Source organism: Neoarius graeffei, chromosome 9 (genome assembly GCF_027579695.1).
Source record: "Neoarius graeffei isolate fNeoGra1 chromosome 9, fNeoGra1.pri, whole genome shotgun sequence".
Taxonomy (NCBI): Eukaryota; Metazoa; Chordata; class Actinopteri; order Siluriformes; family Ariidae; genus Neoarius; species Neoarius graeffei.
In genome coordinates, this window is record NC_083577.1 from 60,146,204 (window position 1) to 60,165,505 (window position 19,302).

The 19,302-nt window shown below is 41.7% G+C and overlaps 1 protein-coding gene across 3 annotated transcripts in view; it reads left to right on the plus strand.

The window, feature by feature from the left end:
- The window catches only part of ubr3 (ubiquitin protein ligase E3 component n-recognin 3), a 111,521-nt gene that overhangs the window by 59,297 nt on the left and 32,922 nt on the right, over positions 1-19,302 (plus strand). For 2 of the 3 annotated variants that reach the window (XM_060929990.1, XM_060929992.1), the window contains exons 27-31: positions 2,404-2,514; positions 9,929-10,141; positions 10,505-10,641; positions 12,490-12,575; positions 18,604-18,709. In XM_060929990.1, the coding sequence (XP_060785973.1) occupies positions 2,404-2,514; positions 9,929-10,141; positions 10,505-10,641; positions 12,490-12,575; positions 18,604-18,709 (653 nt within the window). The remainder of the gene's footprint in view (positions 1-2,403; positions 2,515-9,928; positions 10,142-10,504; positions 10,642-12,489; positions 12,576-18,603; positions 18,710-19,302) is intronic. The other variant, XM_060929991.1, reaches the window with a different exon arrangement.

Consider the following 19,302-nt stretch of genomic DNA (forward strand, 5'->3'; position numbering starts at 1 on the left):
TCTCGCAGCAAACGCCACATCAAACTCATTCAGTTAACTAAAGCTTTGGCACTGTATATCAAAAGATATTAAAACACTGACCGATCTTTATCAACTCCAGAATTATTAGCATCCCTGAAGAGAACAGCTAAAACGGCTATAGAAAATAATCCCAATCTTTCACTTCATTAAACAGAGAAAAATATTCTGACAGAACTTAGACTGTAAGAAAGATCTCTCAAAAACATTACCGGACACCTCTAAATAATATTAAAAACCACAAACTCTTGGCTAGTTGTTTATGGACTCTTGTGAAAATTGATTGGATTATTACATTTTGCTTAGTACCATAATATTTTCACTCGATTTGTCACCTGGTTGCCAGGAGATAAATATTTGTTTGATAGATCTTTCAGCAGGATAATGACCCCAAAAACACATCACACAAACACAGTTGTTGATTATAGTGTGTAAAGCGTCATCAAGGTAAAAGCTGGCTACTTTGAAGAATCTAAAATATGAAACTTTGTTTCCCACATAATTCCAAATGTTTTTATAGTTTTGATGTCTTCAATGATGTTCCACAATGTAGAAAATGGCCAAAATAAAGAAAACCCTATGAATGAGTAGGTGTGTCCAAACTTGTGACTGGTACTATATAAAGAAGAGGGGCCCAGGAACAAGTATTTTATCACAGGTTGGGTGTACCAGCATTGTATTGCATTTCTGGGAGTCACAAACATTAGAGAAGTTGTTATGAGAAAACATAACATAGCATTAATAAAGAATTTAAATCTGGCAATATTTTTAAAACAATCTGGTTAAACTGTTTAATCTGAATGTGCATCCTTTAAATTGTGTTTTATGTAAGTATGCTCAGTGATATTGTCTTATGCCATGTACACACGTAGCCGGGTATTTTTAAAACCGAACATTTCCCCCCCCTCCGTTTATAAAAATGTTTTATCCACACCACCTCGTCTTCGAAAAAAATCCCTTCCACACATAACCGAACATCTGCGTTTTCAATCACATTCATAAGCATTCCAAACCTGTAGATGGCTATTTCCCCAAATCCTACCCCCTAATCACATCGCCTGTGCTCTTGGAGCAGTAGTTCTCTCTCTCTCTCATTATCTCTAGCCGCTTTATCCTTCTACAGGGTCGCAGGCAAGCTGGAGCCTATCCCAGCTGACTACGGGCGAAAGGCGGTGGAGCAGTAGTTGGGCTTCTAAAATTAAAGATGTAAATAGCACCTGCACAATAATTAACACTTTCAAGGCACTACTCCGATCCATTACTCTTTAGCTAGCCGCACACTACGCCGATTTTCAGCGTACCGAGCCAACTGAAGTCGCGAGTCAGGCGTAAAGACTAGTTTTCGATGGTACCGACTCATCTCACAGCCGATTCGAAAAACTAATCGGGAGCCAGACTGATCGGCGAGAGTCGCTAGCAATAAATAGCCAATCATATCTTTCGCATATAACACGTGACATCATTAAACACAATTTCTAGCGCGAGAAATACGTGTTGGTAGCACCTAATGCAGGTATACACTGTAATTCCATAGACCGAAGCTTTATCCATAGACACAGTGGGCTGGAAAGCCACTCTGCTCAAGTTGTGTGGCTGAATTCCAAATCGCTTTAACTCCCCTATATAAGTGCACTATTTAAGGTTGGGAATAATAGCTCATGCAGCCTAGATAGTGCGCTACATATTCCATGTTGTGTCATTTGTAATTCAGCCTGTAGCATCTTCAAGTGTTGGATTTAACAGTAACGATATCCAATAGCCAATCACAAAGCTATTAAGTTGTCACGTGTCGCTTCAATCGCGACTGCACTCGTAAACAGTTGGGGGATATGTGCGTGCCCTGTCGGGAGTCGGCTCTGAAATGGGTCGGTTCGGTACCGCGTGGATCGCCGTGGTGTGCGGCTAGCTTAAGTCCATGCTTAATCTGGCTTCTGCAGTAAACAAAGGTCGCACGTTTGACGTCAGGGCAGATTTGTTATTTTTTTGGCGCAGATTGTGACGTTCTAAAACGCAAACCTCCGGTTATCTCTGTCTACACGAAAAGGCATACACGGAGTTTTCAAAAATCTTCACTTTGCCCGGAGTTTTTTTAAATATTCGTTTTTGATGTGTTTTCATGTGGATGACAGGCCAAAACGTAGAAAAATATCTTCGATTTAGCAGATACCCGGCTACGTGTGGACGGGGTCTCAGTTAGACCATTTATTTTATTGTTGGTAGTGAAATGTGAACGAAATGGATTTTACCCGGTCTTAAATGTGTGTGTGTGTGTGTGTGTGTGTGTGTGTGTGTGTGTGAACAAACTGGATGGCTCAGAGTTCTTGTTTAATGTGTTTGTCCTTAAATACTAAGTAGTAATAGATTTAATGTTAACTTTCTCATCAGAGTTCCTGTCTGCAGTCGGTCTCTATTGGCTGGGATGGTGGTGTGTATGTGCAAACCTGTGGTCATACGCTGCATATAGACTGCCACAAGTCCTACATGGAGTCTCTACGGGTAAGAGAATTTTAACAAATGCATTGTGCAGAATCTCACTAATCTCAAGCATCAGTAAAAAGCTGGCAGAGTGCGCTGTGTTGACTTGTGTGCTCTTGTACTCTCGGTGGTTGTGTGTAATGAATCTGATGTGGTGTGTTTGGGGTGTGTACCCCTGCGCCCCATGGATTTCATACTGTGGATCCATCTTTTACTTGTTGTAAAAGTGAAAACTAATAGTGAAGCTCTGTACTTAAGAGAATCTGGTAATGCATCAACTTGATTTTTGATGGCTTTTTGCAACCATATGATGTCTGTACGTATGAACGTGTACCATCACAGGGAACCCGATCGTAAGTGCAAGGCAACGTATCCCAACACTTGACCACTGGACAATGAAATTTTATATCTTTGTTTACATGAGAGAAATGGGGTTTTATCCAGTATTTTATTTTTAATTTTCTTTTTAAAAAAAATTAACATGGGATTGTTTAACTTTTTTTTTTTTTTTTTTTGTACGGAAAAATATTCCTGTCCGTTTCATATAAAACTAGTTGAAACAGGTTTTAGTCCACTAGCTTGTTGGACAATTGTAACCAGACAACTGGTTCACATCAAGTTTGAAATATCAAGATTGGAGCTCATATCCTGACCAAAGGCAGCTTAATAATATACATTTTCTAGTAGTCTTTTCCCCCGAAGGTTTGGTTTTATCCTACTATGGGGGGGGTCTTTGCCCCCTATAGCGGGCAACGTAGCCATTTTATTTATTTTTCCCCTCTGCCCTTGAATTTCTTACTCTGCACACTCAAACATGTATAGTTCATTAGCAATTATGAGCCTCTTTTTCCTTAGTTTTAGATAATCTAAAACTACCACAGATCGACATCGATTAGTTCTTATGTCTGATATTGGATTGTAACTATATAGTAATGAGAGAAGGTGAAAGCGTTGGTTCACTGCTGTCCACCAGGCACCGAGCAGAGTCAAAACATAATAAATGTCATGGTGTTCTCTCTGATGCATGACATGCTGTGTCAAAGAAAGGAATAAATGTGCATTTGTAACTGTGATGCGTACAGAGGTGGACAAAATACCCAACTTCATTAAGCCTCGGTCACAACCGGCCGTACGTGCTCCTACGGCCGGTCTACGTGCAAAAAATGCAAGAAACGCACGGAGGGCGCGCGTGAAACGCATGGAGGGTGCGCGTGTGACGTGCTGATTTTCGAGCCGTGGACTGGCCGCAGACCGGCCGCAGAGGTTCTTTGTCATGTCAAACAAACTCTACGGGCGCTTACGTTTTTTTCAGGTTGCAAGACAAACTTACGGCCAATGCGCGTCTTTCTCCATGAACAAAAAAAAACGCAGCGATTTGGGAAATGCCAAAAATCGCATGGCCAAAAAATCGTACGTCCGGTTGTGACCTAGGCTTTACTTAAGTCAAAGTACAGATCTCATCTCATTATTTCTAGCCGCTTTATCCTGTTCTACAGGGTCGCAGGCAAGCTGGAGCCTATCCCAGCTGACTACGGGTGAAAGGCGGGGTACACCCTGGACAAGTCGCCAGGTCATCACAGGGCTGACACATAGACACAGACAACCATTCACACTCACATTCACACCTACGGTCAATTTAGAGTCACCAGTTAACCTAACCTGCATGTCTTTGGACTGTGGGGGAAACCGGAGCACCCCGAGGAAACCCACGCGGACACGGGGAGAACATGCAAACTCCGCACAGAAAGGCCCTCGTCGGCCATGGGGCCCGAACCCGGACCTTCTTGCTGTGAGGTGACAGCGCTAACCACTACACCACCGTGCCGCCTCAAAGTACAGATACCACTGGATAAATGTTGCTCCGATACAAGTGAAAGCTGTACAGTCAGATTTTTACTTAAGTACTGAAGTACTTGCTATTAACTAAAGTATTAAAAGTACATTTTCTATCAGTGTATTTGTTGTATTATTGCCACAATGCTTACGATACCTAATGCCTCTGAAGCAACCTACTGTACTGGATTTACTGACTAGTTTGTAGGACCTGTCGAATAAACACCTTTTAAACACAGTTAAACGCCGATATCTACATTATGTTAGAACATATTTCTGAAAGGACTTCAGATACGTTAACATTATTCATGTTAGCGTAACTGTTTTTACATGCTAATTAACAGTGTCCAAGTTAACTAGTTGTGTGTAAACGTTAGCCGTGGCCAAGACTGCGGCAACTTGGCGAGCAAATCCATAGAAAGTCATTTGACTAACCAGACTGCATAGCTATTGCAACATTATCGCTAGCTCTAAAAGCACAGACAACTTCACCGCAAGCTTTCTCTTGGAATAAAACGTTTATATTCCTCAATATGCTTCCGCAGGTCGGGTAGGCCGTGATGTGGTTCGTTTTAGGCAAACAAAGCAAACGTTTAAAACAAAATGAATCTTTAATCCTTTCAGAAAACTGAAACATGGGTTCCAGGTATGGCCATGGGTGCGTGTATTCCCCAAAAGAACCGCCTCCTTCCAGTCTGCCATCAACTGTGTTCAAATAAAGCTGATGAGAAGGCATTGAACTTATACAGTCTAGGGATGTGACGTGACCCTAGTGATTTACTGATGAGCTGTCTCAGTGTCACCTGCAAAAAAACCAAACAATCATGTTTTAGAAAAGAAAAACAAGTCCTCTTTCAGAGCTGCTTCATAGTAACGAGGACCTTGATAAAAGTGTAGTGGAGTGAAAAAGTATATTTGTCTTTTACATTTTTGCAGTTAAAGTCATAAGTTTCCAACAAAAATACAGATACTCAGTGTACTTAAGTACAGTACTCAAGTAAATGTCCTTTGTTACTGTCCACTTCTGGATGTGTATCTCATTATTGGTCTCACTGTCCCAAGACAGTGGGGCAATTTGACACGAAATACACACTACTACACAAGTTGGTGGTTCATATACTATTATTTTATTCAGGTTGATCTTATGCCCTCGCAAATATTTTGTTCATACACTCACCAGGAGCTCTGCTTTTAGGCGGTATATTTATTCTGTTGTCCGGGGGGGGGGGATTGTTCCACAAAAGACCTTTTCCAGATTGCAACTCGGGCCATCAGCAGGAGAGCACAGATGCCGTGCTCTGCATTCAACACGACACTGGGGCTGTCACTAATGCTTAAGGCTTTGAGTCATCATTTTCCAAAATTGGTCTTGGAGAATTTGTGGCATTTCAGCAGGCTGTTGCAGTCTTGGGCATATTGAAGAAGTGGGGTTGTGTGAGCCTGGTGCTTGTTTTATTTTATATATGAATACCAATTATCTTGAGCAGTTTTCAAAGGAGCTCAATTCATTATTGTTCTGTTTTATATTGGGACATGTAAACTAGGGCTGTAACGATATGCGTATCGAAATCGAAATCGCGATACGCAGAGCCACGATCCGTATCGCGATACAAGAAGGCAGAATCGTGGTACACCCTTTCAAACTTCTCCTCAGCCCAAAAACAGAGGCGCTTCCAAACTTCAATTTATGAATACTTTACTTTTTATTTAAATTACATTTTAAACTTACTTAAATTACTTTTATTTTTTTATATCTATTAGTAAGTCGTTTTTTCGCCGACCTGCGACAATCTTCTGCGAGTCACGCAACATCCACACTCGCCACTGGCAGAGCATTCATTTCTTTTAAGCGGTCGCCATTCTGGTTGCGACGCGGGGAGCGAATCTGTAAACAAGCAGCTCATTGGCTGGCTAGGTGTGCCACAAGCCAATCACAATCACTTGACCGGAAAGGCATGCAGTGCTGCCAGATTGGGCGGGGTTAGGTGCTTTTTGGCTGGTTTTCAACATATTTTGGGGTGGAAAACGTTAGCAATATCTGGCAACACTGAAGGCATGTCTGCTTGGGCGGAAGCCTTCTGCAGCAGTTACGTTTTGACACGCGAGCAATGTTTCACTATAAAAATTCCGTAATTTCCATCTGTTTTCCGCGATCACAGAAAATCATTGGCCCTATGAGAGTGAGACAGTGAGAGAGCCACCCCCCCCAAAAAAAAAATCTTAACGGATTTACACGATTTGGAAAAATGACTTTTTCAGAACCGAAAAAAAACAGAGCTTCCGGCTCAACAGTATTATTTTGAGAAATAAAACAATCTTTGGATATACATTTGTTCATTTTTGCATACATATTACTCATTCTCTGCAGTGGTCTGAATTATTTGTTATTAAATAATGTAAGTAAGTAAATGTTAATAAGTCAAATTTACTACTTTAAAAAAAAAACATTTTTAAAAAAATCGTGGGCGTATCGAATCGTGGGTCAAAAATCGCGATACGAATCGAATCGTGAGTTGGGTGTATCGTTACAGCCCTAATGTAAACCTATTCCACGTACTGTACATAAACGTACAGTACCAGCCAAAAGTTTGGACACACCTACTCATTCATAGGTTTTTCTGTATTTTGAGACTCCTCTACATTGTAGAACAATACTGAAGGCCTCAAAACTGTGTGTGTGTGTTTTTATTTTAAATTTACCAGCAGGGAGGTACGTATCATGAAGTACCAAGGCCTTGAAAATACTGACCTCGGCCCAGAGGCCTCAGTCACGGTATTTCATGATACAGACTGACCTTAAGCTGGTAAAAGTGTTTTTTTCTTTCCCAAATTCTAACAGATCATGAGAGCACCCAAAAGGGAAACCATATTTAAAACAAACCTGCTACAAGGCTACCGGCTTTCTCCTGAAATGTTTTTTTATTTCATCTTCCTCAGGGTAGTAAAATTCACTTTTGCTGTGAACACTGTCATTATCGCTATCCATGCTGTAAAATTAATGTTGTTATACTGAGAAATGTGAAAATAAATGTTGACAAATTGCTACTATGTTGTTTGTTGTGAACAAGCGAGTTGCCAAAGGTCCGTAACCGGGGTCTGTATCGTAGGATTCCGGACTGCTCGCGAGTCAATCAGAGCGCACGATTTGATGGAAACCAGACCGCGAAAAAAATAAATGCGTGTTATTTACCAGCTGGGAGGTCCGTATGGTGAAAATACCGTGACCGAGGTCTTGAAAGTACTGAGCGAGGCCCTCTGGGCTGAGGTCAGTATTCAAGGCCGAGGTCACGGTATTTCACCATACGGACCGACCTTAAGCTGGTAAATAATATATTTTTTTCTTTACCAAATTCCAACAGAAAATGAGAGCGCCCAAAAGGGAGAGCCGAGCCGCCATTTTGAATCCTCATTCACGACTGTAATGCAGATTGCTTCCTCCTCGGTATACAAGTGCACTTCCATGGCAGAAAAAAAACCCTACATTTTGCCGCCTATGTAGTCCCCTATTTATACAAATAGGAGTCATTCAGGATTCAGCCATGTTTTTGCTCGGTGTTAGCAACAGTTACAGGTTTTTAGCTTTCTGCTGAAATGTTTTATTTCTTCTTCCTCAGGGTAGTAAAACTCGCTTTTGCTGTGAAGACTGTCGTTATCACTATCCATGCTGTAAAATTAATGCTATTCTCCTGAGAAATGCTGGCAAAAGTTTAAGATTTTTGATAATCTTATAAAATAAATCTTATAAAAAAAAAGTTAAATGTTGACCAAAAATTCTACTATGTTTGTTGTTGTGAACGAGCGAGTTGCCAGAGGTCCGTAACCGGGGTCCGTACCATAGGATACGGACCCGCTCGCCAGCCAATCAGAGCGCAGGATTTGATGGAAACCGCACCACGAAAAAAATAAATGACATTATGTGGTTAAAAAAAAAAGTTTCATATTTTAGATTCTTCAAAATAGCCAGTGTTTTACTCTGATGCTTTATACACTATTGACATTATCTTAACCAGCTTCATGAGGCATCACCTGGAATGCTTTTCAATTAATTGATGTGCCTCGTCAGAAGTTAGTTGGACTTTTCCTCTTTAATGCATTTCAGATCATTAAATAGTAAATAATAAAATGCATTAAACAGGCCTATTCCACAACTGTAGTAATCCAAGAACCGCTCAACAAATGCCGCTTTTCCACTACAAACGCGGCTGTGTCGGGCTGAGCCGTGCGGTGCTGAGTTGGGCTGAGTCGAGCTGAGCGGGGCTGTTGGAGTTGCATTTTGACTACAACCGCGCTGAACCGTGCTGGCTGGAAGTGGGTGGACACATTGGGTGGAGTTAGCGAAAGTGGGTGGACGTCACGTGATGTCGTTAAGCAGCGCAAACAGTGACATCAGTGAGCTTTTAAGCGGTAGTCTCACGACCCAGAGAGTAAACAATAAACATGGACGACATGGAGTCGTTAGTGTTGCTGGTCTTGGTGCTGTGGCTTGTTGTCACCGACAACGCCAACAGATACTGGCAAGAGCGTATAGATGAGGCGAGGCGCATAAGGCTTCAGAAATTCTCGTAATTCGTAATTCTTCTTCTTCCGGGTTTACAGTGTTTACAGATCCCAGGGTGCTCGCGGGGCGTGTGTGGGCATGTGAGGACACTCCTCCTCACCAATCAGTGCACAGGGGAGTGTCTGCTCACGCCCCCAGCCTCACTCGGCTCGGTTTGGCTCGCTTCAGCCCCACTCCAAAACGGTGCGAGTTTTAGGGGCTAAGCAGGGCTGAAGCGAGCCGAGTCGTGCTGTTCTTTGGTAGTTGAAACGCGAGCCGTGTCGGGCTGAAGTGAGCTGAAAAAGGGTAGTGGAAAAGGGCCATAAGTAAAGAGAAACGACATCCATCATTAACACATGAAGTGACTCTTCTTTAATAAAAATAAAGAAAACCATTGTATTAGGTGTGTCCAAACTTTTGAGTGGTAATATGCTTTGTTGAAGTAGTTGGACATGGACAACAGTTGGTTGTTTTTACTCCCAGTGCATTGTATTTAACCTTGTCATTTGTTTCATTTCAATGTCCGTGTCCAATAGTCTGCACTGTAAGTGGTTTTTCAACTCCCCTTTTGCTTTATTAGTTTGCTGAGAGGGAGAGCATGAAGATGAGTCTTCTCAAAGATCTGACACATCATTAGTAGGTCATCCATCAGAATGACTTGTCTTAAATTGATATTTCAGAAGCGCTTGTTCCATCACTCACTCTTGTGACGTTTCTGATAATGGGCACAATACAACATCACTCTCTGCTATAATAAGCTCTAATGTGAGCAGACAGGGTGAAGACTGACATCAGGAAAGAGAAAATGATTCATTGCTGCTTGATGTATGGGACTATAGAGGGGCAACTGGGCAAATTTTAATGTTTTGAGGTATTTTCCCTTTTAAACAAACAAACTCGATGCAAAATATCAGTAATTTGGTTAAATCTGGTCATTGTATGTTTTTCAGTGTTTTAAAGTATGTCTTTGACCTTTTGACCCTTAGGCTGATGTGATTCATGTACATGATGAGGAGGATGATCTCCAGGATTTCTATATTTTAATTTCTTCTTTGTCTGGGTCAGAATGACCAGGTGTTGCAGGGTTTCTCTGTGGATAAGGGCGAGTTCACGTGCCCACTGTGTCGCCAGTTCGCTAATAGCGTCCTGCCCTGCAAGCCGGGGCGTGGTACAGAGGCGAGTGCCTGGCACACACCCAGCAACAAGAACTTGGCCACATTAGTGAAAGAGGTGGAGGAGCTTCAGGACCAGTTGACCATCTTTCCCGTAAGCACCAGTGTAAGGCAGACATTTCTCTTAATAGCATTCATTAGACTGTGTCTACCTTCCCCATGTCTACATCATTGTGAGTGTGAGCACGTTCATCCTCACCACACTCCCAGGCTGGATGGAATAAGATTTGAGTGTGTGGAGCCTGACAGTCATGTAAATGTTCACAGGTTTACTAATTTAACAACTCCTTCCTGTTGCGTTTTTTTGAGGACCTTTTTATTTAGTGGATTTGAACTTTCTTTTGATATTCCATACACTAAACACTTTAAAGCTGACTCATACTGGCAACTTCGGGGTGGGGTGTTTTTTTTTTTTTTTTTTTGTTTGGTTTGTTTTTTCTTGTATATTAAAGAATATTTTGCCTTTCAGACGGAGTCTAACTTGACTAAAGAGATGGAGTCTGTGATTAAAGACATAAAGAATGCCACGCAGAAAAAGTACATGGACTATGGCAAGAACCCTGGCTCGCCTGATAACGACTTCCTCTTCATGTACTCGGTGGCCAGGTGAGCATTATGGACCAGATATGTACGTTTTAAAGATTTACGCATGCCTTTCTTCAACTGCTAGGTGCTTTTCTCCAAACTGAGTCAGTATTCAGTCCATGCACAGAGCTCAGGAGATGAGGATTAAATGAAGGATCCATCTATGGCTCACTTGTATTTCTGGACTTTGAACTCCCGTCTTAACCACCTAAGCACGCCAAACATAAAGGGAAAGCGTCTTGGCTGAGCCCATAAATTGGCTTTACGACATTCTGATATAATTTTAATCTGCCCATGATTGGTCGATGCTTCAATACATGTCCAGTCCCTTGGCGCTTTATTTTCTCTGAAATTTATGTGACTTGCAGAAGCTCCAGATGCCCGTTCGTCAGCATTTTCATTCAGAATGTGACCTGCTATAGCCAGATTTTTATTTTATTTTATTTATTTATTTATTTATAAATAAAAGCTGAAGACCATTCCTTTTTCTCCCCAGTGATAGCTAGTGTGCTCAGACCTCCTTCCCCCAAACTGCTCTCCTCTAGTCTCCCTCCCTCCTTCTGTTCTGGTCCCTAGTTTTGTGTCCTCTTTTTCCTCATTGGCTGAACAGTGCAGTGGAAAATTCCACCATCTCACGCTCACCCCGTTATCAGTGGCAGCCAGGTGAAGTTGCACGTCTGCATTGTCTGTCTGTGTGGGGAAAATTGGCTCGCTCTTTCTCTTACATGTGTGCGCACACGGTGTGTGTTTTTATATACTACTGGGGACCAAATGTCCGTACAAGGATAGTAAAATCTGACAATTTTGACCTTGTAGGGACATTTGGATGGTTCCCATAAGGAAACTGCGGTTTGTTTTAAAAAAAAAAAAAAAAGTTTCCTTTTCATTACTGAGGTTAAGGTTAGGTTGAGGTGCAGGCACAGCATTAACTGCAATAACGTCAATGGAAAGTTCTCACAGGGATAGTGAAACGAGTGAGTGGTGTGCACACACATGAGTTCCTACCATTTTCAGAAAGACCTGCTAATTGAGTTTGGTGCCTTTTTAAAAAACAAAAAAACAAAAACAAAACTGCAATTGCTAAAAACTCTTGGGTTAGCTAATGCATTATTCACTAGACAATGTGGGATTTCATTAGCCTGGGCCCGCCCATCCTAAGCGTGACGCAACACGAGGGCCTGTTGCGAGCTTAGTCTGGCCAGGCAAGCTATCTACAGCTCTTCCAAGCTCCTGAAAACTCAGGAACCAATCAACTTTGAGCATCTCCAACGGCCCTGGGTAGAGGCGTGTTCAAGGCACTGACGTAGTAGAACTGCGACCGGAAGCCATAGATTGTTTACAGACTCTATGCCGGAAGCGCTTCATTCACGCTTCCGCATCTATTACGCATAGATGCTGTATTGAAAGCATTCAACGGGAAGTTCTCATTGAAAACGGAGCAAAGAGCAGCCCTGGAGGTATTTATTGAAAGGAAGGACGTTTTCGCCTTGCTCCCGACCGGCTCCGGTAAGAGTTTAATCTACCAGTTAGCCCCGTCGCGTCACATACGTCAGAGGAAAGAGTGATGTGATTGGTTTAAGCTTCGTCACAGCCTTTTCTGGCTTCGACCAGTAGCAAACTGAGGCATTTCAGGGAGGCGGGTCAACCACGGGCTCTGGGAAATGGTTGGGCTTAATATCTTGGCCAGACCAATAGTTCGTAGAGCTTTGAAGTCGCGTTAGCCAGGCTAGGATTTCATGCCTTTGTTCATTGCTTAGAAATCAATATAAACATAAATATGCCACTTCCAACACACTTTTGCTGAGTCCAGCATTTCCCACAGGTTTACTTTTTATCTCTTTCTTTCATCTCCCTCTCTTCCACTGTCAGGACAAATCTGGAGTTGGAGTTGGTTCATCGTGGTGGGAACCTGTGCAGTGGAGGGGCGAGTGCTGCTGCCAAACGCTCCTGTCTCAGTGAGTGTGAACCCACATACATCCAGCCCAAAACTTCCATGTACATTTAACAATACTCCTTGCCTCTGTGCCTTCTAATTTTACCTTTCAGCAAAATCACCCCAAACGTTTGAGGTCCATTACCTCTTTGTCCCACCACTGAAATTGAAATCCTCCTCCTTTTCTTCCCAGAAGTGCGAAATTGTGACTAATTTCGAGTTGGCTTGACGTTAAGTCATATTAATTCCAATCTGTCTATTCAGACAGGGATCATATTGCCACATATCAGCTACACGCTGCACTTCAGTATCACACATGAAAGAGGCCCAAATCAGAAACGAATGTCAGATTTGGTGTGCGTTTTGCCGTTCAAAAAGCCATACAAGGTACAAATTTGTCACGTTTGAAGAAAAAGATCAGATTTGGGCCACTTTCGCCTGCTGTGTGAACATAGCCCAAGGGATGAATAAAGTTTATCTTTGTAAATAAGCCTAGGTTTATGTCATGGCTGCAGTTAAAGCTAACAGTGCAGATAACGTGGAATTTAAATATTTTAATCCATTTGTGTTATTGTAAGCTGTTCAGCTATTAGAAAGACCTGAGATTCTGGGGTGAGACAGAAAGCGATGAGATTGTGTTAAGAACCAGACCCATTACAGCCAACTGATGCAGGTGATTAGAGAACAGAGTATGACTGTCATGATTTTTATATATAATATTAAATGCTGTCCTACCTTGGCTCCACACCAAACGGCCACCTTCATAATCCTTTGATCCCCACCCGGGTATATTTAAGATCTGTGGAAAACTGCAATGTTTATGCCAAGTTTAAATGTTTTTGCAAGTTTCTTGTTCAGTCTCTTACTCTGTGTGCGCTTGTGTGTGTGTGTGTACCAGAGCTTTATTTTATTTTTCTATTTTCATTTTATTTATTTATTTTATTTCTGTGTGTTTGTGTAGTTTGATGTTTGAGTGTTTTTGTCTGCCGGTTGTGGTGTAGCTCCAGACCTAGTTTTGGGCGTCGGTTCCCTCCAGGCCTTGGTTCGCTGTGGGTGATGCCTGTGCTCCCAGCTATGGACTGCAGTGAGCCTGTTGCTCATTTTACATCGTGGTTGTCCAGCGCTCTGTGCTTTAACGCTTGGCGTGATGTTCCGAGCGATGTTGCTCGGTGGTGTCACGACGGCTGTGCAGGCAGTTTGGACATACCAGCGCTCTGCATGGCGGAGCTTCTCTGCTCGCTTTGTGGATCCATGGCGTGGTGTTCGAGCGATGTTGCTGACGGCGTCACGGCGGCGGTGCTGGAGATGTGGGACTCGTTTTCGTGCGCCTTTTGGTGGGACTGTGGCTGCTACACCACAGGAATTACATCCTGACCCCTACTTGGTGGACTTTTTATTTATTTATTTTTATTTATTTTCCTTGTCTATAATTGTAAAGCGTCCTTGGGTTTCTTGAAAGGCGCTATATAAATTTAACTTATTATTATACTCGTGCTGGTCAGGTCCCTGGGCTCTCATGGAAAGTTTCATCACTCTTGAATGGACCTAAAGAGATTTCACACCCCACCACTGTTTGCTGAGCTACATTAAGAACATGGGCACAGCTCTGGCCAAATTTACTTCATGACAAACACTGGAGAAAGGGAGGGAGAAAAGCAGGAGGTCTAGAAGATGACTTGGATGAAAGGAAAAGTTTGGAGAGAAAGGAAGCGATGGAACCGGTTTTCTTCTTATTCTCATATATTAACAGAAGAAAATTTTTTTTTCTATTATCAGAACAATTAGTGGAATATTTAGTGTTAGCTTTTTCGAGAACCTACATGTTAACCATTTTGATAGGAATTTATAATTATTTAAACTTCCTTGTGCATCCCCTTTGCAAGCCCTTTTTAATATGATATTGTGTTGGACACATCAGTAAAACACAGAAGTTGATCAAGATAGATGTGGAGTTTTATTTTATTTTTATTTTTTTAAATTCTGTAGTAGTTCAAATTGGTGCGTTTAATACCCGATCATTTAAGCATAGCACACACCTTCTTCTATATTTATTATATCGCACTTGTAATGCTGCAGTGGTATAGCAGGACTATCCCAGTGATCTACCCAAGAAGTCAGAAACCTATTGGAAAAGCACTCTGATATGGTGCACCTCTAAAAATTTAAGAAATGAGACCCTCCTAATGTTAACGTATTCCAGCTGTCTTCTAACTAAAGCTGTTTTGTAGAGGTGGCTGTTGAATTTTTTAAAGTTTATTTTATTTATTTATTCTCCTTTTTTTCACCTCATAATCAACGGCACTGATATTTTGCTGCTTGTTTGAAGTTGTTATAAAGAAAAGCATTATTTTTTTCATGGTGCGGTTTCCATCTCATCCTGTGCTCTGATTGGCTGGTGAGCGGGTCCGTATCCTACGGTACGGACCCCGGTTACGGACCTCTGGCGACTCGCTCATTCACAACAACAAACGCAGTTGAAATTTTTTTTTTTTTTGTCAACATTTAACCATTTATTTATTTATTTTTAATAAGATTATCAAAAATCTTAATTTTTGCCAGCATTTCTCAGGAGAATAGCATTAATTTTACATCATGGATAGCGAAAGCGAGTTTTACTACCCTGAGGAAGAAGAAATTAAAAAAAACATTTCAGGAGAAAGCTAAAAACCTCTAACTTGCTAACGCCGAGCAAAAACATGGCTGAATCCTGAATGACTCCTATTTGTATAAATAAGGGACTACATAGGCAGCAAAATGTAGTTGTTTGTTTTTTATTTTATTTATTTATTTTCCCCTGCCATGGAAGTGCACTTTTTTACTGAGGAGGAAACAATTTGCATTACAGCCGTGAATGAGGATTCAAAATGCCGGCTCGGCTCTCCCTTTCAGGCAGTCTCGTTTTCTGTTAGAATTTGGTAAAGAAAAAAATATATTATTTACCAGCTTAAGGTCAGTCCGTATGGTGAAATACCGTGACCTCGGCCTTGAATACTGGCCTCGGCCCAGAGGGCCTCGCTCAGTACTTTCAAGACCTCACTCACGGTATTTCACCATACGGACCTCCCAGCTGGTAAATAACATATATCTGTTGATTATAGTACTGTGGATAATTTTGGTAGGGAAGATGTAACTGGCAGCAGACAAAGGTTGACTGTAAATAAAGCAAAACCCTGACATGCTGTCTTGAGTTTAATATGGATGGATGACATTTTATTTATTTATTTTTAATATAGTGAGCTTAAAATTTTAATCCGTGTGGAACTGAAGGACCATACAGACAGCACATAGTGAACAAGACCTCATGCAAAACCAGAGGGGAGGGGGCAAAAAAAAAAAAAAAAACTTATTGTAGACTGACGGAAGTTAAACGCTTGAAAATGGAAAGAGCCAGCACCTAATCAGTTGTGCATGGAGTTATTTTCAACATTACAGTTCCCAAAACAATATTTCACCATTTTATTGCCAGTGTTTGCTTCAGTCTTTTTATGAGCGATCTCTGATCATAAGCGGACAGTGATTGGTACAGGTGTGAATGGGGTCAAATGCCTCTCGAAGACAAGTTGTGATCGATCACTCGAACCACATTCAGAAGTGGTCTGGGAAACGTATGTTCACATCACATTTTGTATTGTGAATGTCAGCGTGTCTCGACGTGTTCGGACAGCGCTGGAGTACTGCCTGATCGACTGCATCATTGGATAAAGATGATGCTATAACGGCAGAAATGAAAGCAGCTGCTTTTCATAACTCCATTTGCCATCTTCTATTTCATGTTTATAGGTTTAGTTAGTGGACCATGCGATTAAAACTTTTGAAACAGCCCATAAAGGTACATGAGAGAGAACTTGCAAGACGTTTCTGCCTGAAAATACATGCAGCAGAAGATTGACGTAATAAACGTACCATATGTGACTGCCTTTTTCCAGCGGAAATGTATGAAAGCTAATCACAAGTGATTTACTGTACATAATGCCAGGTGTGAGCGACTATGCGTCTCTGCTGTAGATTTGTAGTCTGATCACCCAGGATGCATATTAATGCCAGGTGTGAATAGGGCTTGTGTTTATATTTACCTAACCAAGCTGATTCTGCCACTGATCAGATGCAAGTTATCTACCTGGACCTACCACCAATCTGTATTCTCAATGGTACACAGTTGAGGAATGTTGGGTTAATATGGGATGGCCTTGGGCTGAAGTGCCCTTGAGTGAGGCACCTGACTGCTCCCTGGGCGCTGTTAGCATGGCTGCCCACTGCTCTGGGTGTGTGTGTGTGTTCACTGCTTCAGATGGGTTAAATGCAGAGAGGAATTTCACAAGTGTGTGATGAATAAAGTTGTTCTCCTTCAATGCAAGCTCGATTTAAAAATGTCCAGAATTCTAACTTCCTGTGGCCATTGCAACCTTGGTCTTCATATGCCCATGCTGTCCCTCTTGCTAATAAATAATGCACACAAATATCTGCCATGTGCACACTGATGGCTGCGTTTGATGTATGGCATGACTAAGAAGTGAGGAGGGTGGTATGTTCTAAGCACAGGTGGCAGAATGAGCCAGATCAATATCTGAGAAAGAGAAATGGTGAGATCTCAATTCCACCCGTCTGCGTACTACCAGCCACTGGATGATTGAGTGATTTAACAAATGGGAGCCAACAAGATGAATGTGTCACAGATTGTGGCATAGAAATTGATTCGGAGATGCCTGGTGTAGGTCACTGATTTTAAAACCTGTACAGTTCAGAAACCGAAAGGGTTTCTCTCTTCACTGTTCTATAATCTTCCTTTTAGTTATCAATAGATTACATCACTTGTTTGGAAAAACTACTTCTGTTTTCATCTCATGAAAATGAATGATGTAATGAAGAGGTAATGTGTGTTCAGTTGGTTCTTCCTCCTCTGTGGTGCCTGCAGATGGCAGTATTGCTCCACAAGTGTCTCTCCAGTGAACAGGTTGTTTTAGTTGCTGGCTGGTGCTTTTTGACGTCATGACCTCAGAAATGGGGACATGTGTAACCCTGACAGAGGCAGACCATATATTACAAAACCAAAATGTTTTTCCCTGTGTTTTGTAAATGAGTCTGGATGCAAATGAAAGGCGAAAATGGCATTATTGGCTGAATGTCAAAATCTTTTGTTGTAAGACATGGTAGCGTTGGTAGTAATGGATATTTTTGTACTTGGTTAATGAATAGTGTGTGTGTGTGTGTGTGTAGCAAAGCATGGTTGAGATTTGGAGATGCGTTATTGGACTGAAGCATGCCCATCAATGCTTCTGTCTGGAAGCGGCTCCAAAAAATTGTAATCCAAAAAGAAGAAGAAAAAAATCCGTTTTGATGAATTGGACCGATGGAAAATACCTGACGTCCTTCCTGATGAAGAATACGCTGCTGTTGAGTGACTCCTTTTGAGGGGTTAAAGTGTGTCCTTGATGTGAAGGACATTTACAGACCACTCCTCATATGTCTTATTGTGGTAACCCAAGGGTCACTGTCGATGCCATGTCATTTGTTATATGGGAATATGTGAAATTGGCTGAGGTGATGGATCTACTTCTGCATCCGAGAGATCGAAACCTCCGATTTGCATACTACTTCCGTCTATGGGCTTTTTCGGCTAATCGGGAGATCCTGGAGATAGAAAGCTCTGACTGTCAGAGCTCTAAATGGTGTTGATGGTCTTTCAGGCCAAATGATTAGTAGTTCATAATCTTGGGCTCTGACTCCTACGATCGTATTCAGATGAACATTCCTTGAAAATTTGGTTAGCATGTTATGGTTACAATATGCAGGTGTGAAACACAGATTTTGATTTGCCAACGCTTTTCTCAATGTGAAGGTATTTCAGGTTATGTACAGGTCTGACTAAGAGCAGCACTTTGTCATGGGTTTCTGTTTTATAATAGACGTGGTATTTAATTTGCACTTGGAAGCCTTTCTCTTTTGGTGCGTGCCGGTGTGTCTGAGAATGAAGCTGCTTTGTGAACTGTTCTGAGACTGTTTGTTCTGCTTTGTGTTCATGCTATTGATTGTGTCCTTTTGTTCTGTTTCAGATCAGTTGTTTCATGTATTAGCAATGCACATGCGTCTGTACAGCATTGATTCTGCTTATAATCCCTGGACTCGACTCACACAGATCACCCAGCACAGAGAGTCAGAGTAAGTGTGTCCACACACACGCACGCACACATGCACGCATGCGCTCCTGCATTCAGCCTTTCTCTTTGACGTTGCACTAAATGGTGCCATCTCCTCAGGGCTCCTAGAAACGAAGCACCAGGGGGAAAAAAAAGAAACCCATATGGTGTTGCCATAGATACAATAATTGCTGCATCTGGCAAATTATGGGGTGCTGTGCTGCTCAGAAAGGGACAACCTCAAGTCTCTGAATAATAGAGCTCTGTGTGTGCTTTGGTCTCTTGATTTTTCTGCTTTTCAGCATTCAGTATCACTCAATTTCATCAGATTCAGAAGGTTTGACGCAGCTTTTTGTTCAACTTAAATTAATAGCTTTACACAAAATTGGCAAAAGGCATTTATAGAAGAATTTTTGCTGTATTGAGGTAACTGTTCCTGGAGTACTTTGGATACCAAATCACCTCAGACTGAATAAGTACTCAGTAGTCCCCTCTCATAGCTCATCTCAGCTCCGTATTCACCAATCTTCTGCTCAGCATGACAAAATGGCAGAATGGTTCTCTTCCTTAGATGATTTTTTTTTTTCTTCTGGTTAACATAGTACAACAGCTTTT